General features: G+C 37.7%; 1 protein-coding gene across 2 annotated transcripts in view; it reads left to right on the top strand.

Annotated features, from left to right (window-relative positions):
• GRIP1 (glutamate receptor interacting protein 1) overlaps positions 1 to 16,428 on the top strand; it is a 219,679-nt gene that overhangs the window by 111,352 nt on the left and 91,899 nt on the right. For both annotated transcript variants that reach the window (XM_066319135.1, XM_066319133.1), the window contains exon 2: positions 4,367 to 4,447. In XM_066319135.1, the coding sequence (XP_066175232.1) occupies positions 4,367 to 4,447 (81 nt within the window). The remainder of the gene's footprint in view (positions 1 to 4,366; positions 4,448 to 16,428) is intronic.

Raw genomic sequence — 16,428 nt, 5'->3', positions numbered from 1 at the left:
TATTCCCTCTTATGTGCCCCCAGTTGATATCCTTCAAAGGATATTAAACTAAATACTGCAAATATCTAAAGATTTCATATGGTTGTTTTGCTGACACAGTACCAAGCACTTCAGATGTATATCTGTACACATTGTCTCATGTATAATCTTTCTAGGGTTCTTTCTTACAGTCTTTAGAGCTGTTAGCCTTGAACAGATGCCCCACACCTGTAAGAGCAATGCAGAATGATATAAATGGGTCACAGCATGGTCCCTAATTCAAAGAATGAATCATGCCATTACAGGATAGAGATGCAATCAGGTTAAAAATAGGGAGGAAAGTGGAAAAAAAGCTGTTTATCTACTACACAAGCAAAAGGCAATAAACCTACAGTAATAGCTATAAGTAGTAGGAGTACTTGCCTGTCCACTTGATCATGACTTTTGTAGTTTTAATGGTATGTAGGGCTTTGAAAGGATGATGTGTCAGCGGCTGTACTGGTGTTTGGGGCTGTTTCATGAGGACAAGTAAAAAGAGAAGACAAAAAGGTAATTTTGCTTTGCTGATTAAGAATGCTAATAACCTGCGAGGTGTCACCTCTGAGGTTATCACTTGTGTTCTGCCAAGAAGGAGTGAATTAACACAGTGTACATGTTTCATTATTGCACATTTACAACTGTAAGAAACAGGCAAAGTATGAATTTGGTGGAAATGACCCTTGTGTCTTCAGTCACCAAGTGATCTGCTGGCATAGCTGACACCTTTATATGACCTACTGACTAGCTGAAATTGTTTACTCTGAGTTGTCTGATTTTTTAGCCGGAGGGAATTACAAGAAGAGAAGTCAGTGGTGTATCAAAAGCAGCTACACAACTGGATGGGTGTAGCTAAGCTGGTAGGGAATGTGGCCAGCTGTGGAGTGATTCCTTCAGAAGCAGACAAGAACCAAGAACCGGTGCTCTGAGTGGCAGGGTTTACAGCTGTATGTCTGGGGGAAGACATTTCTGAGCTTTGGGGCAATCAGTTTGCCATGTGAGTGCTTTATGGACTGTGGCTTGCTCTCTGCTGATGATATGCTACTATTAGGGGTGTAAACAGGTGAGATTTAGGTTTCTGAATCTAACCTGTTTCTATTTTGTATGTGTGGTGACTTAGAATATATAATATTTTTTCCGGATCCTGAATTATTATTTCCTGTTTGGAGGGGAAGTGCTTCATATCCTTTTGCTCCTTTGCTTTTTCTATGTGTTGGCTTGCTGAATTAAGTTTCATCTCCAAGTCTACCAGTGTTGGTAATACAAAACTCTCCTACAAAGCCCCCTAAGCACTGCTGCCATAAGACATTTTCACATTTTTAAGACCATCCCTGCAAACTATAGAGTGAATGAAGGCATCAAAAAATTTTAATTTGATGATAAATTCTTGTGGTACTCATGCAACTGTGTTAGTACATACAAACAGATTTTTTCTTTTGGGGCACCATGAATGGTGTCTGACTTTTCAGGGCTATCAGGACTTCCTTGTATCTCTAGTTTCTTTAGGGTGACATGTATTTCTACATCTGTCTGATCACTTTTCTTTGCTTTCCTTTCTCAGTTAAGCATCTCAATAAGGCCCAATAAGGACTCTTTGTACAGTTGGTTGTGTTTGTTTTGCTTTGCTCCTGGGAGTCCTTCATACCTATTTCTGGTTATGTTTCAGTTGGATTTTACTGTTAAAAGAGCATTGGAAGAAAATTCTTTCCAGTCCTAAGAACAGCTTACCAGTCCACCAATGGCTCGTTGTTCTTTCCTAATAATTATAGAGTATATTTTGCATGTACAGGGTTTCAGAAGTTTGTGGAGAAACTTTTTGGGCCCTTTGTTCTGCTATGCAGATCTGTGAACCAATTAAGAAAAGTAATGCAACTTCATGCCTACAGTACCCAACCCATATAAGCATCTGGTGAGCTTTCAGTGTCAATAGGTTTAAATTAAAATACCAGCCTACTCACTTGTGCAGTCTTAGTTACTTTCACATCTGCCAGTTATTATTAGAAAACATTTTTGCCCAGGCACTCCAGTAAGTATTTGAATGTGCTGTCTCCTCCCCTCACTGGTGTTGTTAACCAGAAAGATTTGCAGACTTGTCTTGTGTTCTGAACTCAGAATAACTTAGGTACTCCTAGTCCAGTGCAATATTGGGAAAATCTTCTTCCAGCATGAGAGTGGAGATGATTAGCTCATTTGCTTAATGACAGATTCAGTGGAAAAGGTCTAGTTGTGAAAATTCTTCTTTCCTTTCTTCCTCTCCCTCAATCTGATGACAGTAATTTTTATATAGGAAGTCTGATTTGGAGAGGACTGTTTTGTTCTGTAAATTGATAGATTTTTCATCAGGAGGGCATACCATCATCAAATAGGGCCCAGAAGCCATCACTATCCATCAGTTATAGAGAAATTGTATTATGTTTCCTGCCCACTTTTTAGTAGAAAAATGTGTGTCTCACACTATCTGCTGTCATGTTCAGCAGCTGCAACTAAGCAGTAATGGATGGGACATATAAGCCACATGTTCACTTTCTTTGTCTTAAGCCTCGTGTTGAGTTCGAGCTCAGTGGAGCCTCTTCTGTGAAAGTAAAAAGATAAATGCTACTTTTTTCAGAAGCTTTAGTTCAGTCTTACTGTATTTTTTCTTTAATGAGGGGGTGTATATTTTACATATGCAATAATATTAGCTTATCCACTTGCCTCAAATAGAAGGATAAGGCTTTATATACCTTTTTCTTAAATTATGTGCCTGGATCCATGTTAGTATTTTTTCATGCTTCTCCATTTCCTGTAGCTGGCAGCTTTATTTTCTTGGTGTTTGTACTAGTGTGTAGTATAATCAAGCCTGTTACTTTTCCGCTTGCATAATTGTAGTCCTAAAACAATTATAGTTCATTTTACTGTAGAAAACACAGTTAATTTACTATTGTGCTATTTTACCAGTACATGTTCTTCACTAGTTGCTGTATTTTCATCAATGTTCATCGCTATAAATAATTATTTACCCATTTCAATTCTTTTTCTTTTTAATTAAATTAAGTTTTTTATTGCTGCAATTGCTTAACAGTAGCAGACTTCATTATTGAAGTTCTGGTTCTAAAGGATAACCAGCTCTTTCAGTCACTTCTTTGAGACCTGGTTTTAAATTAAATTATGCTGACCAAACCCTTATCTCACTGGTATAAAAATGGACTGCTGTCTTTGATGCAAGTTTCTAAAGGAGTTTTGAGACCTTGCCAGATGTAAAGAGTGCAATCAGCAAAGAAGGATCATACTGTCAAGAGTGTCAGCTGAAAAGGTGGTTCTCCAGAAAAAGTTTATATGGTTCTGTTTGATCTGAGGATGCTATAACAGATAATGTAGTCTTTGATTCCTCTACTCATTGATCAGTATTTAAGCGTGTGTCCATGCACATGCTATAAATGTATCAATCATTTGCAGTCTGAAGGAAAATATGTAAACAGAAAGATTTGTGACACTTTAAAGTCTTTGAGCGCTCAGTTAAAGGGAAAGCAAGGCAGAAGCCTTATTGTATCTGATTCTTTTCTTTTGATTGAAATAATAAAATGCATATACTATTTCTTCTCTTACTCTCATTTCTTTCCTGCACTTATAGCTTGTTCTTTTCAAAGCTACAATATAGTTTATTATTTTCCTTGCTCTTAAGAGGGATGTAGAAGTGACTCACTTTGTGCCTAATGCTGCCTCTAATTGGTGACTCATCTTCTTATCCCACCATTAGTGGTCTTTTATGCACTGAAGTTGATCCGTAGGTGTTCTACATTTAGACACAGACAGGTACAGTGCTCTTCTTGAGGCACGAATGTGCCGGCCCTGTTTGGCAACAGCTTCCTGATGTTTTCCCCCATCAGTTGTTACAAAGGAAAAGGAACCATTCACTGACAGATCCTAAAGGAAAAGGAGTGCATCTTCCCAGCCAGAATGTTCAAAAGCTTCTTGAAGCCTTTTCATTCCAGAACAGGGATAGTGCCTCTGTCGTTCAAGTCTTTGACACACGAAGCTTCTAAACATGAGAAAAGGGCAATTTCTATCACTATGTTAGACCTGAAAAAGCCTTTGTATACCAGGCCTGTCGTCCTTATGTATTACCTCCAATTCAAGTCTTAGCACACCTTTTCTTAGCACACTCCTATTCAGAGCCTTTGTCATCTAGTCTGACATTGAGCATTGAATTAGCATTCAGCAAAACCCATGCTCATCTGGCTCACAGCATCTCTTGTGATCTGCACTGCTAGTTCTGGATAACAGAACTAATACAGTATCTGGATTTTTAAAAAAAAGTTGGTTTTAATAATATATTTAACAGTAACTGGAGGTGTTGCTTGTTTCTGTTTAGATGAGAGTCCTTACACAAAATCTGCAAACCAGGCAAAGGCACCTGATGGAGCACTGTCTGTGAGGAGACAGAGTATTCCAGGTAAGATTTGCTTCACTTTTTGTAATGACTAACTTGTTTTTGAACAGCAAGGTAATACTAATCAAAATTCAGCTAGTTACAAAAAGCAAATGTATTACAGTTGCTAACAAGCAACTTGATAAGGAAAGTTCCAAGAGAGCTGTAAGGAGTTTCCACAGTTGGCTTACCTCAAGCTTTTGCTGTGAAGAACATTCCCATATCTTTGTCTTTTGGAGCAGATTTGAGACACTGAGCACAACCACCTTTTCATCAGAGCCTCATATATTTTCAGGCCCTCAGAAATCTGTTCTTTGATATCTGTTTTCAATAATAGAGAGAGATTGACACGTATTTTCCACTACTCATCAGCCAGGCTCAGAAGTCTAAGAGAGAAACATTCTGCCAGAGCTCTTGCCTTCGTGTGATTTTCTACCACATGTAGAATCAGTTGTCCATCCCTGTCTTTTGTGTCATCGCATCGCACAAAGCCATTAGATCAATGGTTAGTTAAAATAAGTGATCTTTCAACCTGTGTCTCTTTTAATTACTTCAGATAAGTCTGATATACATTTGACATACGTATTATGCAGAAATCTAAAGGGATTTTCACCTCAAGTAATGTTTTAGAGACCTTTTAATGAAAACAAATGAACTCTGACAAAGGTTGCGCTCAGGTGGAATTACTGATGTTGCCATTCTTACCTCAAGCACAGTAACCTCTGACTCGAAGGGAAGATGCATTGCAATAGAAATCAGGTGGTGTAAGGTCATGTTACGCATCTTTTAGTGGTTAATATTGCCTGTGCTAAGTGGCTTCATTATTCAACAAAGGCACACAACCCACAGAGAGACTGTGGAGGGGGGATGGAGCTCAGACCTTTGCCACTGTAAGGCTCTGATCTCATCCCAATAGCTTAGTGAACAGCCAAAGCACATTTTGTGGATGCTTTGTGTGCATATTTCTATGTGTGAGAGAGAGAAAGCTGGCTTATTTAGTGTTGCTTGTAATGAACATTCTTGCTCATTCTTGAAAACATCCTAGTGATTTAAAAATTGTTATTTTTGTGGTAGAATCATGAAGATCATAACCATTGTGAAAAGACATCCAGTGTGCAGTTATTCTTCCAAAAATATTTCATTATACAAACATCAATTTTTTTTTTAACCCAAGTCAATACAAATCAATATTCATTGTTCTTCAGAGTGAAAGAAGACCTCTGTAGGTACTTTTCAGGTAATGCTGTAGCTCATAGGTCAGTAATATTTATGGCCTTGAAAGTATTCAACCTTTTGACTTTTTTGCTGTGATCTTAGTAGTTATTATTTTTAATGTGGTTACTGTATTTATAAAACACTTAAGCTAAGGTCTGAGAACAGACTGAAATTGGTGGTTTCACATGGCATTTCACAAACTCCTGATGATGCTTGCTTATGTTCTTTAAAGAGACAGTTTGATGAAAATGTAGTGGTTCATTTTTTTTCCAGAGCATCTGATAAGATTAGGAATTTCGAGTGTTGAGTAATAGTCATCATGACTAACGGCCATTTATTTTGATTTTTTTACAATTTTGCTGCACATTCTAGAATTTTTGAGAGCATTGCAGATAAATTTTTAGTGTGTGCTCTGCATAAGTTACAGTTTATTCAGAGAGATAATACAAGAGTTTGGTGATATGTTCTTTACTGTATTTCAGGTGTTCTGAAAACAGCTGATCTAAGCTTATGTATATTCTTCAGCTTTTAATATAGTGATGACATTTATCTGAGTGCCTTGTTCCATCTCTAGACCTTAGGAGCCCCAAAGGATAAATGAGATTGAGCTGGTTGGATAATTTAAAAAATTACAATTAAAATTCTTCATGCCCTAGCAAATTGTCATTGTAGCACAATGGATGTTGTGGGTTTAGATACACAAAGGGCTTTGCAAAAGGAAGCATTATTTTGGGAATTAACTTGAACATTTAGGAGTTAACTGAAGTTTCTGAAAATAACCTACAAACATTTATATCACTTGACACCATGTTTTGTATGTGAGATAGCACCTTGTAAATAGCTTCTATTCTTGCTTGTGTGTGAGTATTTTATTCATATTATGGACTAGTCTTGGCAGAGGTGCAGAAGCATCCCAGCTAGCCAGCTTTGTTTGGCAATAGGAAGTTCACCATTAACTAGTAGCATTAAATAGTACAAGACCAGAAGCAGAACAGCTGCTTTTACTTGGGAGCAGGATCACACTTTGACGTTATGTAGGTCAGCTCCAAATAGATTTTGAATTGGAAGGTGTGATGCAATGAACCCAGTAAATTCTGCTGGACCTGGATGGGAACATGTCAGCTGGAGTTAATGTCAGTAATCCTCACATGGAGATCTTATCCTATATGGAAGGCATTCATTTCAATCCCCCCAGATGGTATGCCAGGTAACACATCACATTCCTGAACTGCTGTTTTTTCAAGCTTGAAGCATGGGAGTAACTTTGACAGTATAGCTGTCTATTCCACTTGATGCTCTGTCATTCCTAAGACATGGACAGCAGATGTTCTATTCCCAAGGAATGCTCGGCCTATTGAATTAGCCAAGAGAAAACTTCTGGGTTTTAGCAAGGTAATTAATTGTATGTAGAGTTTTGCAGGGGTTTGAGCAGTCTGTGAAAAAAATACTAGTGAAAATACACTGGATGTGAGATGCAACTCTTTCAGCTTGGTAATGGGATCATGGCATCTCCCTGTGTCTGGTGAAAGTTCTTCTGATGACATTTGAATTCACGTTAGAGGATTTCACTGCTCCATCCTTTTGACAACTATTGAAAAGGGGAGCTTTTGTTGCTGTGAGGCCTGAAACTACTATACCAGCTGCAAACCTCTAGAGGTGGGTTTTATCCTTCCATGTGAAACTGTATTGAAAGAGCAGTATTGATGAGCACTGACTGAGTGCACAGAAAAGTAATGTAATTCTGTAGAGGTTACATGGAGCTCAGGCTTGGTTTATTTTACAGGAAAAAATGTTGAAATAATCATTTTATAATTAAAGTCAAATGAGCACATACTGTGAGATCAGTGCACTGAGTTTAATTCCTTTCATCCCCAGAAGGAAGGAATGGATTAAGCATTTCCCTGGAGCAGAACTTGCTTATTTGAGATGCAGAATGCATTATTCATGTGATGAGACTACATGTCATATTTACCATGTCTTCACATGGTGCAAAATCAACAAGCAACAGATCCTTTCAAAGGGATTTACAGAATTGCTGAAATAGTAGTTAATTCAAATTATGTGCATTAATATAATGCAGTTTGAAACTTGGACTTTATTTTGCATATGTGTAGGTGTTTAGTTACAGTTATATATACATGATTGTTTGAAATGTTACTTAGCTTCACAGTCACAATTTCTTAACTTAAAAGTAAGGCTTGAGGTAATGCTAGCATGAGAATCAGTTTCCAGTCAGAAACAAACAGATTTTCCCCTCTAAACATTTAAATTTAGACTGTCAACTGGAATATAATGAACTCTTTATTGCTGCCCTGTCCTTACGGAAGCCAAAAGGGCGAGTATATTGTGTCCCACTGAAGAAACTGTCACTGAAGGACTAGTGTTAAGGCACATAAATGAAAACAATGTGTTTCAGAAGTTATGAGTAAGACCCTTCTCTCAGAATCATAGATGCAGTTAAAAAACCTGTAATTTAAAATTATGCCAGCCTCTTGAATCCCTAGGTTTAGATGGATTTAGTTCCCATTGAGTTCCTGGACTGAGGTTTGCTGATTTGCCGAGACTCGAGGCAGTGCCCAGCCAAGGGCAAGTGTTAAGTCAGTAGCAGGTGAGCCAAAGGTGTCATTCCTGGGATTGCTTATTCCTGCAGGAGCTTTAAAAAGGACATCAGCTATCCCTGTGGTACTGATAACAATGTCTAAAGCTGATGGCACTGTTCAAGAGGCACTTTGAAGTCAAGGAGACCTTAACATTTACTTCAAGATAAGCATGCTCCTGTGCTCTCCTGAATATGGACAGGCTGAATAGCTGTTCCCATGATTTCCAAACTAAAATCCAATCCCTCTTATCTGTTTTAACAACATGGGTCAATCAGTCAATGGTAATGCTGTGCAAACTGTTCACTTTGTTCATCTATTTCTTTGTTTTCAATTCACTTACTGAAAACTGGAGCCATGGAGGGGAAAAATGAGACATGATACAAGCATAAAAATGATTGCTTTGAGAAATGAAAATAAGACACCGTAAATTTAAGACTGAATAAAATATTTCATAGAATCTGTAACAAAAGTTTCATTTCGTTTTTAGTCCATATTTTTGGAGTCCTGAAACTTACCATGCTTAAAAAAATATAATAAAAAACACCACAGTTTTTTGAGGTGAAATGTTTCAGTTTCTTAGTGTTTCAATTTTGTTTTGTTTTTTTGGGAAAAGTGATTCTATGCCCAATCTAGTTGGCATTAAAAAAAAATTTAAAATCCATACTTCTTCCTTCTTCTGTCTACTGACCTAGATATCTGCATTGTCTCAGACTTCTGGCTGTATAAAATCTTGTTGCCTGAAGTAGTCAAGGGCTCAGAAGACCTACAGTGTGAGCTATACACTGGGAGATCTATTTGAATCATCTGTGAATTCAGAGATTTTGTTTAGCTAGGATGATGGCAGTTGTGAGCTGTCTCTTTCTTAAATAAATTCTTGTTCAAGAAATGGGCACCAAATAACAAAATAGCGAAGAGTAGTGGAAATATTTCCTCAAAGAGAGGAGTTTTCCTGTTCTCTGGGATGGAAGAATAACACAGATGCCTGCCTTCTGCCCTGCTCAACACACCTAGCAGAGGCCCTGGAAGTCTGGTCCTCACCATGTTGTCTAATCCACAGTTGTTTCACCTCCCATGTAACCCTTGTGCTCCAGCTCTGTCTGCCTCTGGGACCCACAGGAGCCTTCCTAAGTCTCATTCCAGCCACTTTCTACTCCACAGTGATAAGGGATCTGCTGAATAGGCAGATTATCTGCATTTATGGTGAGAGTGCATGCCAGCCTTTGCAGAGACCAGGCAGGAAAAGACCAAACCTTGATGTTATAAATCATTCTTTTGACATTTTTTCCACCAACAGGAACCTTGTTTTCTCTCTAACCGTTTGGTTTTTTTAATATTATTTGTCATTTGCAAGTTTTGTAGGCAGCTGCAGGGAGGTACTAACAGGTCAGTTGTTAAAATAGGTCACTGTGCTCTGAAGGAAAATTGTCAATACTTTGAAGTCTGAAATTAAAGCAGCTAGATTTTTCAATTCCTTTGTACAAGTGTAAATACTGCACTTTCTTTCCACACTACCTGATTCTTTGAAGCATGCTGTAATACAGGTTTTGTATTTTGGTGTTTGATCTCAAAAACAGGTAGCCTTCAAACTGGAGGGAAAACAGAGTGAATGTACAGCCCTGAGCACATCCTCTGCAGTGGCTCAAGATCTGGAATTGCTGTTAGTAGATGGTTTGCAGCCTTGTTTGGGGGGAGCTTGGTAACAGGATTTTAATGCAAAAATAAAATGTTAAACAAACATAATTTTAGGGTAGGCTGAATTTTGAACTTCTTCGCTTGAAGGGAGCACATGCGAATCAAAGAAGCTTAAAATGCCTTGAAAAGATAGTATTTACAGAGCTGATACTAAAAAAGTAATTGCTGTATGATGTAGTGTCCTCAGTAATTGCTTAGGACACAAAATACTCCTAAGAGAAGTTATGAAATACTAAAATATTGTAATAAAACAAATAATTAACATCCTGGGAATTTACAGGCTCTGAAATATTTAAATAGACAATGTAAATGTCATTAGAAGGCAGTAAGGCAGTTTTTATCCAATCCTTGGCTCTGAGCACATAGAGGAGCTGTTTACAAAAATACTGAGGTGTGCCTTTTTCCCCCCCTCCCTGACCCACAGCCTGCTGTGCAGCAAGTGCTCATACTCTGTCTCAAGCTGCACCAAATCTGGCTTTTCTGAGGGGTTTGTCTACTACCCACAGCTGATGAACTCAAATGTAGGTCAGGTAGGAAGCTGAAGAATTTTAAAGACCCATCTTTCTTTACTGTGATTCTTGTTGTTTTGTAATGTCTAGAAATGTCTGTTTAAATAAAAATATATTATTATCACAAAGCAAGCAGAGGTTGTGAAGAAATAAGAAAGTAATTGAATTTTTAGAGATATATATATATATCTGTATATGTGTGTATATCTATAAAAATACAAAAATTCTGGAATCCAGTCTAATTTAAAGGCAGAACATGTGGTCCACTTATGATGTCATTGAGTTACCAATAAGGAATTAGCTGAATTTAAGATTGTGTGTGCTGTGCCCTGATTTAAACTAGGAAAAGTTCTGTACTGCGTGTCGTAATAGTAGAATAGATGGAGTGCATTAATTTTCTGTTGCAAGATAATCTCGGTAAAAAGTGAGAAATCTGGAAAGATTTTTAAATAAAAAAGAGAGATAAAAGGGGTTTTAAAAAAGAAGTCCACATTGATTGAAAGAAAAAGTATTAGACTTCTGAAATGATCCTGGGATCTAAGTTCCATTGAGTGACACTGCTTGGGAGGGAAGATGGCTCCCAGGTTATTCCTGTAGCTCAGCCCTTATCATCTGAGCAGATTCCCAGTGACTGACAGATGTGATAGATGGATGATGCATCCCTGTGGGTACATGTTTACCTGTGTGCAAACACAGCTCCTGAGCCAGTTTTGTTTTCCTTGGTGATTAACATGGCATTGGCAAGACAGTGAGTGTTCAAAAGCAGCTGTTCTCATGCCGCAGTTAACTTGGTCCAATTCCTTCAGGCTCCTCTGCTGAATAAAACCGCAGAAGATTTAAATGATCCCGTTGTTTCTCATCCCCCACCAAAACGTGAAATAGTCTTCATTGGCTGTCTGGTTTTGCAGAGTAAGAGCATGATTTTCCTGAGAAAACCTGTCAAAATCATCCCTGACCTTGTTCATAGTTCTCAAGGTGAGAAAAAAGAAATAATTGCAGAAGTAAAGCTTGAAAATAAAACGTATATCAATAAAAGCTGGGTTAGGAAATTCAAGTATGTGTCTACAAAAGCACTTTTTTCCCTCAATTTGCATTTTTCTCGTAGACACTTACTTTTACTATGTACTTTTAAAAATCAGCACAAAATGCCGCTGAAGAGATTTTAAGCATTTAGAAATCCATTAGCCATAACCTCTGCAGTCGCAGTTATTATGGTAACGATCTTGGGTGATTTCCGAGCAGAAGCAAGTGTTCTGACCTGTGAAATGCAGATCACAGGCTGGTAAGCTTTTCTGCACTTGAGGTGTTTATTATATCTGCAAAGTCATTTGCTGATTTTCATGTTTGATGAGAGACTATAGTTGCTGTATCATTTACAGGCTTCCCTGTGTGTTTGTTTAACCTGCTGGAGGTTTACCAAATGGTCTGTGAAGCAGCTGCAGAGCTATATGTCTTTTCCTTCCCACTGATTTGAAAATTTCTGAATTTGCTTTCACATGTTTATTACTAAAAATTTCTTTCTCATCCCTCCTTCATTTCATTGAAATAACTTTTTGGAAGGACTTCATATGTTATTCATGTTTCATACAGAGATAAATGTGAAAGAAATCTGTCTCTTGTAGAAAACGAACAAAGGTCAGTGAGTTCTCACCTAATTGAGATTGCTGATGATTTATTTACACATATTATTTACAGGTCTACTGCATGCTGGTGTTTTTCAGTACTGAGAAGGATTAGAATAGAGAACAGTCTCATTTGAATCTTTTTACCATGAAGGAGAAAATGTATTAGGGCAATATTGTACCTGAGGAACATGCACTTTTTCAAATACCTAACTGATAAAAGGTTTGAAAATTTAACTGACTTGATATGATTTTTGCTGTTCTCACTGCCAGTAGCAGATTTTGTTGCTGATGGTACCAAACACCTTCATTTGTGTGTATTTGGATTTAATTGCATTTAGTTTTGCCGATCTTTAGCCTTTGAAAGTAAAATGTAGTAATTTACTGCAGCTGCATTTTCTCCAGAAAAATCAGTTTAGCTATATGTAGCATAGGATCATATACCATATAACATCTATAACATTATTAAAAATCTGCCTCAGCAATTTAGCTGTTGCACATACGCATTTTGGGGCAGGGATGGACAGTTCCAAGAGAATTGTTCTGTACTCAGTGAGTGTACACTTGTGCATTGTGTACATGTGCATATACTCCTCTGGCCATTTGTTAGTTTGAAGCACAAGTCCCTAGGGCCTGCCTTCCAGTCATGGTGACACCACAGGATTTTTCAGTGGAGCTTGGAACCTGAAAACAGGCTGGGAAGCATCAGTGCATCTCCTGAGGTTGGGGTCTCATCTTCCAGGACTATTGTTTCCCTGCACAATTCCAGCATGCTCTCTAAGCTCCACAAAGGGCATATACCCTTGTGACGGTTGATTTTGGTCATTTTAATCAAGTGTTGGTGATGTCTGTTGAAAAATGTGTTCTCCTTTAAAGGTTTCTGTTAGAGGAGGTTAAAGGTTTCAGTTAGAGGATGTAGTGGACATGAGGAGAGGGAAAGTAGGAAAAAAAGAAAGATGATCAAGACTAGGTTTGCAATGGGAACATGGAGATAGTCTCTGAAAGAGACACTGGACTAGCTGGGTGAGCTTGGAAAGAGGGAGGAAAACCATATGCTCTTAAAAGGTCATGGAAGGAGGTGCCAAGCACAGGGAGATTTGTAACCTTGGGATTGTGCAACTGCTCATGATCTCTTCCTGCCTGAACATAAAACGTCCCAATCCCAATGACGACTGCTGTCTACGAGAAGTTGTAAAACTTTTGAAACTGGACTGACTGTCCCCTGTGGAAAACAGCAGCCTTTTACAGCTACTAGAGATTCTTCTGTGTAACTGAGAAGCTAAAATTTGGCGTTGACCTCTTGAAAAATGACTGCATTTTCACAGGATAGCGCAGCTGGGCTTTCTTGGGGCAAGGAAAAGGGGGTATCTTCAGAAAATGTACTATGTACTATGGATAGTACATAAGAAGAAGATCGACAAGGAATGCTCAGGTTCCCCAGTCTGTTCAGAAGTAAGGAAATGTATTAAATTTTTTTCGGGCAATATCTTTTTCTCTGAGTGGAAATCTATTTAAATGTTCTTCTTTATACTGCTATCAGTCCAGTGTTGGAGGAAAAATGTGTATTCAACAGTAAAGATGATTTCTGCATCATTCAGTTGAGATACTCATGGATCCAGTATCTCTAGAGAGGAGGAGCAGGCAGTAAATTTGTGTATACAGACTGTGTCAGTGGATTCAGAAGAGACTGCATTAATTAATCACCAAGGGCTTCGTATGTAAATATTGTAATATGTTTTGAAATATGTAATTATTGCAAAGACTGAAAAGCATTGTACTCTCTAATGTGACACTACTGGTTGTCAAGGAACTGTGGCAGGACCAGACTGGGCAAAGTAGGCTGGCTCTCATTCTCTTCCTAAATCTCATTTTCTTGCTTTCCAAGATGGTGCAAGATTAGATGGAGTGCTGATCTGACCCAGGAGGGGATGCTTTTTTTGCAAAGGTGTTGTGTTGCTCAATCCTGTAGACAGAAGCATAAGACTAGCAAACAAAATCCAGGCTTGTTCCTTTAAGGTCTGGCAAGTTTGCTTATCTGAGAAATTTGGGATATTTTTTTTATTGTTTGCCTGCTTGAGTCTTTTTGCGCTTAATAATTTCTTTTAATCTTACAGTTATAAATAACTAACTTGATGTTTTAATGTTCCTAATATATTTTCTAATACCTCTTTAAAGGACATAGTGCATGATTTCCACCTGTTCAGGGGGTTTTAATTATCTCTTTCAGTTTCTTCAGTGATTATCATTTCAGGGCATGAAAATAGTAAGGAGATAATACACCATCTTGTACTGTCACCCTAGGACACATCTACAAAGATAACACCAAAATATGCTACCCCAGATCTGGATAGTAGTTTGCCTCTTCTTTTCAACTCTGGCAGTGGATCAAAGCTGCTCATTCCCACTCGACACCTTGATTTATACACAAAAATATTAATTTTTTGTTTGTTGCTATAAAATTCTCTGTCCATTTTGCCAATATGAAATGGCTCAAAGTATTTTGTATGGATGGAGAAAAGGTTGTTTCTTCGCTTGTTTACCTTATAGCATTTTCATGCTTTCTATTAATTTCTTATATTCAAAAGAGGAAAAAGATTCTGGTGCTTGTGTGTCTTCCTCATCACATCCATGGTACATGGGGCAGACAGAGATGTAATAGCATGCCTCATAGTGTAGAATAAAAGAGGTGGTTTGGTTTATGCAGGATCTGGGAGGCCAGAAGTTTGTTGTAGCATTAGTGCAAACTAGCTTTTGCTTCCTTGCTTATTTAAAAGTGCAGTGGTAAGAACAAAGGTCTTGTCTGTTTGAGTTTCGATGTATTTGTATTTATTGTGAATTTACAGGGTCAAAAGAGGTATTTGTTACTGTCTAAACTAAGCATACAACTTCCTGGAATTTATTTGTATCTCAACTTGTATTTGAGTTATATTTTAGAAGGACATTCAATCTATTTATGGTTGCTAGTGATACAAAACCCATCACAACCTTTTGTGGTTGAACTCACTGCATTTATTTTTAGTTTGAGTATGTGCAGCTTCAGCTTCACCTCATTTGTAAGAAGAGTTGTTTTTCATCAAAATTCACTTCATCTTTTATAGTCACTTCACTATGAAAGCACCATTTAATCTTCCCTTTGTTAAAGTAATCAAGTTGTGCTTCAGGGGTCTTTGCTCGCAGGCATTTTTCTTTAACTATTGTGAAAACTCTTAAATGACTTTCCTGTCCTCTCTTCTGTTACTAATAATTTGGAGGAATTGTGTCAAAAGAAAGAGAAAAAGCGTCTGAGTGACAGTCACTACTTCACTGACACAAAGGTGTACTAAGTACTGCTGTGTTAAACTGTCTTCTTTATATATTCATGGTTTGTATTAATCATTCTGGCCAGTGAGAGGTTTGAACACCTGGGAGGGTTCCCAAAGAATTTTTTGGCAACTTTAATTTCGTAATTAATTTACTGGGCACCTGTTGGGTTTTTTTATATATCGGTGCACACATCCACTCACGTCTTTTACACTGGTAGAGTAAGGTACTCTTTTAACTTTGTAGGTGACATGCAGGCTAGGAGAATGCAGATAGTCAGCTTTTTTGATTTACTCTCCTTATCCAATTTGCATATATGTCACACTTTATGTCTGTGTGGTTAGGGGAATCCACTAATGTTATGAGAGTAAACACATATAAAGAAGGCTCTTCAGTAAAGTCTCCTTTACTACCAGCCTGAAAAGGGTACAAGAAAGCAAAACAAGGAGTGTTTTAATACGGGAAGATACCAACAGAGGCAAAGTCAGGAGATTTCATTGCTCTTATTCACAGAAAACATTGGTAGAAGGACGCTGAATATCAATCCAAGCAGGAACGAATGTCAGTCTTCAATGCTAATTGATTTTATAGGTGAAGCAAAATGAGCCCAGCTTAATAGTTAACTGAGAGACAAGATTCTGCCAAGAACTTCTTCCTGTATTAGATGACACTGTGGCCCTGAATACTTGTTGGATAAATGTTATAGAAAATGAGCATTGACCTTTGAGATACTGAAGACACAATGCCATAGAAAAATGAGATGTGTTAGAGCTGAATTTTAGATATCACTACTGATGGATATCTAAGAATTGATGATCATACCTGATAACACAATGTGAGTGTTGAACCCCAAGATATTGCTTCTGTTAAGCAAAGTGAGATGTAAAAATTGATAGAGGTCATGCAGGGAAATCATGCCATTATACCAAAACTACAACAAAATGGACCAAATCTGTCAAGAATAAAAATGCTAGAGTACAGTTAATAATTTCTAAATAACTTGTATTTAATATATTCACATGGTTCTAAAAGTGTTCTCTTTCAGAAAAGTTTCAGATTTATTTCTG

This window comes from Sylvia atricapilla, chromosome 5, assembly GCF_009819655.1.
Source record: "Sylvia atricapilla isolate bSylAtr1 chromosome 5, bSylAtr1.pri, whole genome shotgun sequence".
Taxonomy (NCBI): domain Eukaryota; kingdom Metazoa; phylum Chordata; class Aves; order Passeriformes; family Sylviidae; genus Sylvia; species Sylvia atricapilla.
This window is presented reverse-complemented; position numbering and strand designations above follow the sequence as displayed.